Source organism: Rhinopithecus bieti, unplaced genomic scaffold (genome assembly GCF_001698545.2).
Source record: "Rhinopithecus bieti isolate Rb0 unplaced genomic scaffold, ASM169854v2 scaffold_3947, whole genome shotgun sequence".
In the NCBI taxonomy this organism is placed as follows: domain Eukaryota; kingdom Metazoa; phylum Chordata; class Mammalia; order Primates; family Cercopithecidae; genus Rhinopithecus; species Rhinopithecus bieti.
Genome location: NW_016804220.1, coordinates 473,153 through 483,128, shown reverse-complemented (window position 1 = coordinate 483,128; position 9,976 = coordinate 473,153). Strand labels below are relative to the sequence as shown.

The window sequence follows — 9,976 nt, the reverse complement described above, 5'->3', positions numbered from 1 at the left end:
TTTTTTTAATTTTATTTTGAGATGGAGTTTCAGTCTTGTTGCCCAGGTTGGAGTGCAATCGCGCCATCCCGGCTCACTGCAGCCTCTGCCTGAGGGTTCAAGCAGTTATCCTGCCTCAGCCTCCCAAGTAGCTGGGATTACAGGCATGTGTCATCACGCCCAGCTAATTTTGTATTTTTTAGTAGAGACGGGGTTTCACCATGTTGGTCAGGCTGTTCTCAAACTCCTGACCTCAGGTGATCTGCCCGCCTCGGCCTCCCAAAGTGTTGGAATTACAGGCATGAGGCATGGCTCCTGGTCCACTCCATGCTTTTAATCACAGGAAGCGCTAGACATTTTTTCCAAGGTCACAGACACCTAGCAAGTGATAAAGCAAATATTCAAAAGCTGCTTCCACTGACGAGTCCTGTGACCCTTATATATACAAAAATTAAAATTCCTTCTGTACAGATAAATCTACATTGCACGTTCTGGGTTTCATAAACATTCAATGGACTGATTTTCTGTACAATAAAACTAAACTACAAAAAACTGCTGAATAATTAGAAAAATTAATCAAATGAACAGAGTCTCATATCGATTTTGAGATTTTGCTGAAGCCATGGGGCTTAAGCAACCTATTGAAAGGAAGTCCTCATGTGTCCCAGGTGTTTGCTGGAAAGAATTATGCTTTTCTTAGCTGTTTCTATATAACAAGCAGTAGCTGCCTGCAGGCTCTTATATTCTGAATCCTCTGATATGATCTGTAACCAGGATCACAAAAGCTTTCTGTTTCACACCGTCGGTGGTACTAGTCAAACATCAGTGGGATTATTTTATAGTATCATATAGTACATTTTATTTTAAAAATACAGGCATCCCCCTTTTTCCACAGTTTCTCTTTCTTCCTTCTTTTCCTTTCCTTCTTCTTTTTTCCTTCCTTCCTTTTCTTCCTTCCCTCCCTCCCTCTCTCCCTTCCTTCCTTTCTTTCTCTCTCTCTCCTTCTCTCTCTCTCTCTCTTTTCTTTCAACAGGGACTTGCTCTATTGCCCAGGCTGGAATTGCAGTGACATGATCTTGGCTCACAGCAGCCTCGAACTCCTGGGCTCCAGTGATCCCACAGGTCCAAACCACCATGCCTGGCTAATTTTTGTATTTTTTTTTTTAGAGATGGGGTCTCACTACATTGCCCAGGCTGGTCTTGAACTCCTGAGCTCAAGTGATCCTCCTGCCTTTGCCTCCCAAAGTGCTGAGATTACAGGCATGAGCCACAGAGCCCAGCCCAGTTGCACTTTCCACAATTTCCCATAATCAACAGCAGTCCAAAAATATTAAATGAAAAATTCTAGAAATACACAATGTACAAGTTTTAAATTGCATGCCATTCTAAATACTGTGACGGAATGTCATGTTGACCCACTCCATCTCACCCTGGATATGAATTATCTCACTGTTCACCTCATTTTATCTCAATGTGTGGGCATTGTATTATCTCACATTGTCATAAGAAGAATGAACACAGTATAATAAGATATTCTGAGGCCAGGCACGGTGGCTCACACTTGTAATCCCAGCACTCTGGGAGGCCGAGGCGGGTGGATCACCTGAGGTCAGGAGTTTGAGACCAGCCTGCCCAACATGGTGAAACCTCATCTCTACTAAAAGTACCAAAAATTAGCCGGGCGTGGTAGCAGGCGCCTGTAATCCTAGCTACTCAGGAGGCTGAGGCAGGAGAATCGCTTGAACCCAAGAGGCAGAGGTTGCAATGAGCTGAGATCGCGTCACTGCACTCCAGTCTGGGCAACAAGAGCAAAACTCTGTCTCGGGGGGGGAAAAAAGGATATTTTGAGAGATACAGACAACATTCACATAACTTTTAGTACAGTGTATTGTTATAATTGTTCTATTTTATTATTTGTAACTATTGTTAACTCCAGTCTGCATCTAAGAAACTAACAATAGTAACTAATAATAAAAGAGAACTGCATCTCATTTATAAATAAAACTTTACCATAGGTATGTACGCATAGAAAAAAACATAGTATATATTGGGCTCTGTACCATGCATGCTTTCAGGCATCTACTGGGGATCTTGGAATTTACCCCCAAGGGTACTACTCTATAGGCAAATGGCCATGATCTGGGAGGTAAGTCAAGGTTGAAATCTATCAAATGTGAATTGTCTCCCCCAGCAACCAAAAAATTTATATGTTGATGCCCTAACCCCCAGTACCTCAGAATGTGACCTTAACTGAGATAAAACCTTCAAAGAGGTGATTAAAAAGTGAGACTGGGTCGGGGATGATGGCTTACTCCTGTAATCCCAGCACTTTGGGAGGTCGAGGTGGGCAGATCACCTGAGATTAGGAGTTCAAGACCATCCTGGCCAACACGATGAAACCTCGTCTCTATTAAAAATACAAAAATTAGCTGGGTGTGGTGGTACACGCCTGTAATCCCAGCTACTCAGGAGGCTGAGGCAGGAGAATCACTTGAACCTGGGAGATGGAGGTTGCAGTGAGCCAAGATCACGCCATTGCACTCCAGCCTGGGCAAAAAAAAAAAAAAAAAAAAGTGAGACTGTTACAGTGGGCCCAATCCAAACTGACTGGAACCCTTGTAAGAAGATAAAATGTGAGGCCGGGCACAGTGGCTCACGCCTGTAATCCCAACACTTTGGGAGGCCGAGGTGGGCAGATCACCTGAGGTCAGGAGTTCAAGACCAGCCTGGCCAACATGGTGAAACCCATCTCTGCTAAAAATACAAAAAATTGGCCGGGTGCGGTGGCTCACACCTGTAATCCCACCACTTTGGGAGGCCTAGGCGGGTGGATTTACGAGGTCAGGAGATTGAGACCATCCTGGCTAACACAGTGAAACCGTCTCCACTAAAAATACAAAAAATTAGCCGGGCATGGTGGCAGGCGCCTGTAGTCCCAGCTACTTGGGAGGCTGAGGCAGGACAATGGCGTGAACCCAGGAGGCAGAGCTTGCAGTGAGCCGAGATGGCACCACTGCACTCCAGCCTGGGTAACAGTGTGAGACTCTGTCTTAAAAAAAAGAAAAAAAAAAAATTAACTGGATGTGGTGGTGGGCACCTGTAATTCAACTACTCAGGAGGCTAAGATAGGAGAACTGCTTGAACCCAGGAGGCGGAGGTTATAGTGAGCTGAGATCACGCCACTATACTCCAGCCTGGGCAATAAAAGCTAAACTTCGTCCAGAAAAAAAAGATAAAATGTGTACACCCAGGAGACACCAGGAGAAACACCATGTGAGAACACAGAGATAAGGTGGTCATCTGCCAGACAAGGACAGAGATTTCAGAAGAAAGCACATCTTCTGACACGTTGATCTTGGACTTCCATCCTCCAAGACTGTGGGAAAATACATTTTCATTGTTTAAACCACCCAGTCTATGGCATTTTGCTATCCCAGCCCTAACACTCTAATGCAAATGCCTTAAATATTAACAGAAAAAAATAATTATGATATATATTATAAAATAACAGGTACAGTCATGCACCACATAATGGCATTTCAGTAAATGATGGGCCACATATATGATGGTGATCCTGTAATATTATAATACTATACCTTTGCTTTTTGTTGTTGTTGTTGTTGTTATTTACTATTTATTCATTTATTTATACATGTATTTATTTATTTGTTTATTTACTGAGTCTTGCTCTGTCACCCAGGCTGGAGTGCAGTGGCTTAATCTCAGCTCACTGCGATCTCCGCCTCCCTGGTTCAAGCGATTCTCCCGCCTCGGCCTCCCGAGTAGCTGGGATTACAGGCCCCTGCTACAACACCCAATTAATTTTTTGTATTTTTAGTAGAGACAGGGTTTCGTCATGTTGGCCAGGCTGGTCTTGAACTCCTGACCTCAGGTAATCCGCCCACCTCAGCCTCCCAAAGTGCTGGCATTACAGGCGTGAGCCTCTGTGCCCAGCTATTTATAGATCTATTTATTTAATTTCTGGATTCAGGGGATATATGTGCAGGTTTGTTACTTAGATATATTGAATATTAGTGAGGTTTTGACCTCTAGTGTGCCCATCACCCAAATAGTGAGCATTGTACCCAATAGGTAATTTTTCAAATCTCAACCTCCTCCCACCCTTCCCCCTTATAAAGAGCCCAGTGTCTATTATTTGTCCAATACTGTACTTTTTTTATGTTTAGATACACAGACAAGGCCAGGCATGGTGGTACGCACTTTGGGAGGCTGAGGCAGGCAGATCACTTGAGGTCAGGAGTTCAAGACCAGCTTAGCCAACATGGCAAGACTCCGTCTCTATTAAAAATACAAAAATTAGGCTGGGCACAGTGGCTCACGCCTGTAATCCCAGCGTTTTGAGAGGCTGAGGTGGGTGGATCACCTGAGGTCGGGAGTTCGAGACCAGCTTGACCAACATGGAGAAACCCCGTCTCTACTAAAAATGCAAAATTAGCTGGGCATGGTGGCGCATGCCTGTAATTTCAGCTACTTGGGAGGCTGAGGCAGGAGAATCGCTTGAACCCAGGAGGTGGAGGTTGCAGTGAGCCCAGATCACACCATTGCACTCCAGCCTGGGTGACAAGAATGAAACTCCATCAAAAAAAAAAAAAAAATTAGCCAGGCATGGTGGCACAGGCCTGTCAGGCCTGCAGTCCCAGCTACTTGGGAGGCTGAGGCCGGAGAATCACTTGAACCCGGGAGGCGGAGGTTGCAGTGAGCCGAGATCGTGCCACTGCACTCCAGCCTTGGAGAGAGTAAGACTCCGTCTCAAAATAAAATGAAATAAAATAGATACACAGATACTTACCATTGTATTATAATTCCACAGTATTCCATACAGTACCATGCTGTCCAGGTTTGTAGCCTAGGAGCAGTAAGCCATACCATCAAAGACTATCGTCTAGGTGTGTAGTAGGCTAGATCATCTAGGCATGTGTAGGTACACTCTATGATGTTTGCATAATGATGAAATCACCTAAAGATAGGTAACTACACTTGCATGCATGTGCCTTCAAGATGTGTTATTATCTCGAAATTAATATTACATCGTGAAAGGTTGGGACCAGGAACAATGACTCACGCCTATAATCCCAACACTCTGGGAGGGCGAGGTGGGTAGATCACTTAAGCCAGAAGTTCAGGTTCAGCCTGAGCAACATAGTGAAACCCCGTCTCTACAAAAAATACAAAAATTAGCCGATCTTGGTAGCACATTCCTGTAGTCCCAGTTACTCGGATGGCTAAGGTGGGAAGATTGCTTGAGTCCAGGAGGTTGAGGCTGCAGTGAGCTATGATGACACCACTGCACTCTAGCCTGAGTGACAAAGCAAGACCCTGTCTCAAATACAAAAAAAAAAAGAAAGAAAAGAAAAGAAAGAAAGCTTGGTGGATTTACCAAACATACCTTACTGTCAAGGTTCTTCATTGTTAATAGATCAAGAGACTTCAGGGAATGTCCTGTAGGTGAAATGAAGTAAAGACACACATGGATGCGAGAATCATGGTACTCAAACAAGGAACGTTTAATCTTCAGTTCTTCTTGAAGATAGGCCTCAAATTGGGCATCTATGTAGTCAACTATTGGTTGGTAGCTAAAAAAAAATTTATACATTTAGCATAACAGACTTATAAAATCTAAAGCCTGCTTTTTGACGACTTAATGAACAGTTAACATGTATGTAAGCAGTTTGCTATAGTGATTTTAAAAAGTTCATAACATGTCCATACAAAGATATTAATTCCAAACCGATAATTAGGTTCATGCTTTACTCTATGATTATGTAAAATGTAAATATAGAGGAAAGCTGGGTGCATCCGACAGGGGACTAGTATCCAGAATATAAAAAGAATGCAAGCAACTAAACAGCAGTAACAAGAAGAACAAATAATCCCATTAAAAAAGTGGGCAAAGGACATGAATAGACATTTTTCAGAACACCAAAATACAAAGTAAAACCACAATGAGATATCATCTTACCTCAGTCAGAATGGCTATTGTTAAAAAGATAAAAAATGGCTGGGCACGGTGGCCCACGCCTATAATCCCAGCACTTTGGGAGGCCAAGGCAGGTGGATCACGAGGTTAGGAGTTCAAGACCATCCTGGCTAACATGGTGAAACCTCGTCTCTGCTAAAAATACAAAAATTATCCAGGCCTGGTGGCGGGCGCCTGTAGTCCCAGGTACTTGGGAAGCTGAGGCAGGAGAATGGTGAGGACCCAGGAGACTGAGCTTGCAGTGAGCCGAGATTGTGTTACTGCACTCTAGCCTGGGCGACAGAGCAAGACTCTGTCTCAAAAAAAAAGATAAAAAATAACAGGCCAAGTAGAATGGCTCATGTCTGTAATCCCAGCACTTTGGAAGGCCAAGGTAGGAGGATCACTTGAGGCCAGGAGTTTGACACCAGCCTGGGCAACATAGCAAGACCCCATCTATACAAACAATTTTTGAAATTAACCAGGCATGGTGGCATGTGCCTGTAGTCCCAGTTACTCAAGAGGCTGAGGTGGAAGGACCACTTGAGCCTGGGAGGTCGAAGCTGCAGTGAGCTGAGCTTGTGCCACTGCACTCCAGCCTGGGTGATGGAATGAAAAACTGTCTCAAAAAACAATAATAATAATTAATAAATAATATAATTTGGCAAGGATACAGAGAAATGGGAACCCTTAGACACTGTTGGTGGGAATATAAATTAGTACAACCTCTACGGAAAATTTGTACAAATAAAGTTAAATAAAGAAATAAGGAAATAAGCTAAAACTAATAGAAGCTGTATTTAAAATTTTTTGCTATAACTGGTTAAATAAAAATCTTGTAAGAAAATCAATTACATACAAAAATATTAATCTTGTAAGAAAAGAACATTACTTAGGAAAACAATAAAATCTGGACGAAAGGGTATTACTTACACAAATTAGTCTATGGCAAAGGAAGTCGAATTCTTTGAAATAAGAAAATCTTTTTTAATTTAAATAAGACAACACTAACCTGGCTTCTTTGTCTATTTGATCACCATACCCCACTGTCTCCACAACAGTCAATTTCAATTGAACATTGCTTTCCTGAAGTTCATATGTCTGTATTTGAAGTCCAACATTTGAGTAAAAATGTGAGGATTTGTTATCTTTCAAGTTAGTATTAAACAATGTGTCAATCAGTGTTGATTTTCCAATTCCAGTTTCCCCTGTAATAGGCATAGATTCACTGTCATAGGGGCATAAAGGGGCTAAGAAGAAGCAACACTTTGAATTCTTACAGTAGTTTTTTAAAATCTTAGAACGTTGAACTCATAGAAATAGAGAGTAGAATACCGGTTACCAGAGGCTGCGGGAGCAGGGAGAAAGGAAAGGTGGAGTTGTTGGTCAAAGGGTACAAAGTTTCTTTTTTTTTTTTTAACTTTTATTTTAGGTTCGGGGGTACACGTGCAGGTTTGTTATATAGGTAAGCTCATGTCACGAGGGTTTGTTGTACAGATTATTTCATCACCCAGGTACTAAGCTTGGTACCCCATTGTTATTTTATCTGATCCTCTCCCTCCTCCAAACCTCCACCCTTAAGTAGACACTAGTGTCTATTATTCCCCTTTTTGTGTCCACGTGCTCTCATCATTTCGCTCCCACTTATAAGTGAGAACATGGCACATATTCTCAGCCATAAAAAATAAAGAGATATGTCCTTTGCAGGAGCATGGATGGAGCTGGAGGCCATCATCCTTAGCATACCAACAGAGCTCATTGCAGCACTATTCACAGTAGCAAAGACATGGAATCAACTCAAATGCCCATCAATGATAGACTGGATAAAGAAAATGTGGTACATATACACTGTGGAATACTACACAGCCATGAAAAAGAATGAGATCATGTCCTTTGCAGGAACATGGATGGAGCTAGAGGCCATCATCTTTAGCAAACTAACAGTTTCAAACAGAGAGGAGAAAGAAGTTTTGAGATCTACTGGACAGCAGAGTGACTATAGTCAATGTATTGTATATTTCAAAATAATCAAGAGAGTTAATTTCAAATGTCTCATCATAAAAAAAGATAGGTAAACCGGGTAATAGATAAGTTAATTCACTTGATTGAATCATTCCACATTGTAAACATTTATCAAAACCTCACATTGTATCCATACATGTAAATAACTATGATTTTTCAATTAAGAATAACATTAATTTTAAAAATAAATAAAGGGTTTCAAATACTTCAAAGACTGGGATGGCCTTGAAAGTATACATGCTAGCCCTGGTTCTCTCACTCATTAACATAATGGAGAAAGAAAGCACACACTAAGCTACATCAGACTTTTAAGAGCACAGGAATGTCCCAATTTTTAACAATCATTACAGGTCCAGTGTGGTGTTTATGCCTGTAATCCCGGCACTTTGGGAAGCTGAGGTGGGTGGATTGCTTGAGCCCAGGCAGCTGAGGCTACAGTGAGCCACAATCACACCACTGCACTCCAGCCTGGGCAACAGAGTGAGAACCTGTCTCAAAAAATAAAAGGATTACATAATATGGCTAAGATGAGAATCACTGTAAACATGAAGATATATTTGAATTAAAAGCATCAATGTTACACTGCTTAAGATAAGTTGAAGTGAACATTGGGAAAAATGAAGGAATAGTTCAAATGACACTTACCCACACAGAGAATATTAAAAGTGAATCCTTGTCGGATAGATCTGTTCACCAACTGATTGGGCAAACATTCAAAACCAAAATGTCCAATCGTAGTTAAACAACGAATATTATTTTCTTTTTGCTTAAATAAAACAAAAATTTAGAGTTTTGTGTTAGAATAGAAAATGAAGTCATTTGAAAGGAAAATTATTATAGTACATCAAAGAAGTTAGAATTGATTATCATTTGATTATCATACCTCAGACAAGATGCAAACATATTAAGTAAATTTGTGAATACAGAAGTCTGTGTTCAAACACATAGATTTGGCTATTATTTTTATAAATAAAGTGAATCTATCTCTCAGCACACTCAAAGAGGCTCTGTTTCTAAATTTTAAAAGAAATAGGGGACAGGTACAGTGGCTCATGCCTGTAATCCCAGCACTTTGGGAGGCCAAGGCAGGAGGATCACGAGGTCAGGAGTTCAAGACCAGCCTGGCCAACATTGTGAAACCCAATCTCTACTAAAAATACAAAATTAGCCAGGCATGGTGGTACATGCTTGTAATCCCAGCTACTCGGGAGGCTGAGGCAGGAGAATCACTTGAACCCGAGAGGTGGAGGTTGCAGTGAGGCAAGAGCACACCACTGCACTCCAGCTTGGGTGAAAGAGTGAAACTCTGTCTCAATAAACAAACAAATAAATAAATAAATAAATAAATAAAATAGGGAATTAAGGAAATACTACAAGAAACTCTAATGTATTACTCTAATATAATAAATTCTTTCTTCCATAAGAAAAAAGAAAAAAACTTTAACATCCTTCATTCTGCTGCAGCGTGTTAATATAGTGAGAAAAATCCCACACGTTAATCCAGATGCTTCTCAACTTATGATGAGGCTATGTCCCAAGAAACCCCTCCTAAATTGAACACATTGTAAGTCAAAACACCATTTAATACACGTAACAAAGCTGAACATTATAGCTCAGCCTTGTCTGCCTTAAACACGCTCAAAACACTTACATTAGCCTACAATTGGGCAAAATCAATTAACGCAAAGCTTATGTTATAATAAAGTATTGAATATCTCATGTAATGTATTAAATAAAGTGAAAAACGGCACTATCATAGAGTCAACAATTTAAGTTGAATGATTGTAAGCTGGAGATCCTCTACATATGTGAGGAAACCAAAATCAATTTGAAATTTTTAAAAAATCAAATGATGTATACTTCAAATTTGTTATATACCCTCTGAGGACTCGTGTTATATCAAAGAAATCTACTACTAATAACCCCATTCCAGAAAATTAGAAATCCATCAGTATTATACACAAAGTTACCAACCGATCTTTTTTTTTTTTTTTTTTT

At 40.8% G+C, this 9,976-nt stretch overlaps 1 protein-coding gene across 1 annotated transcript in view; it reads right to left on the bottom strand.

Annotated features, from left to right (window-relative positions):
* The window catches only part of SEPTIN14 (septin 14), an 89,106-nt gene that overhangs the window by 65,681 nt on the left and 13,449 nt on the right, over nucleotides 1-9,976 (bottom strand). Inside the window, exons 2-4 of the mRNA XM_017867300.1 lie at nucleotides 8,624-8,744; nucleotides 6,969-7,164; nucleotides 5,387-5,573 (exon numbers count right to left, since the gene is read on the bottom strand). Of these exons, the coding sequence (XP_017722789.1) occupies nucleotides 5,387-5,573; nucleotides 6,969-7,164; nucleotides 8,624-8,744 (504 nt within the window). The remainder of the gene's footprint in view (nucleotides 1-5,386; nucleotides 5,574-6,968; nucleotides 7,165-8,623; nucleotides 8,745-9,976) is intronic.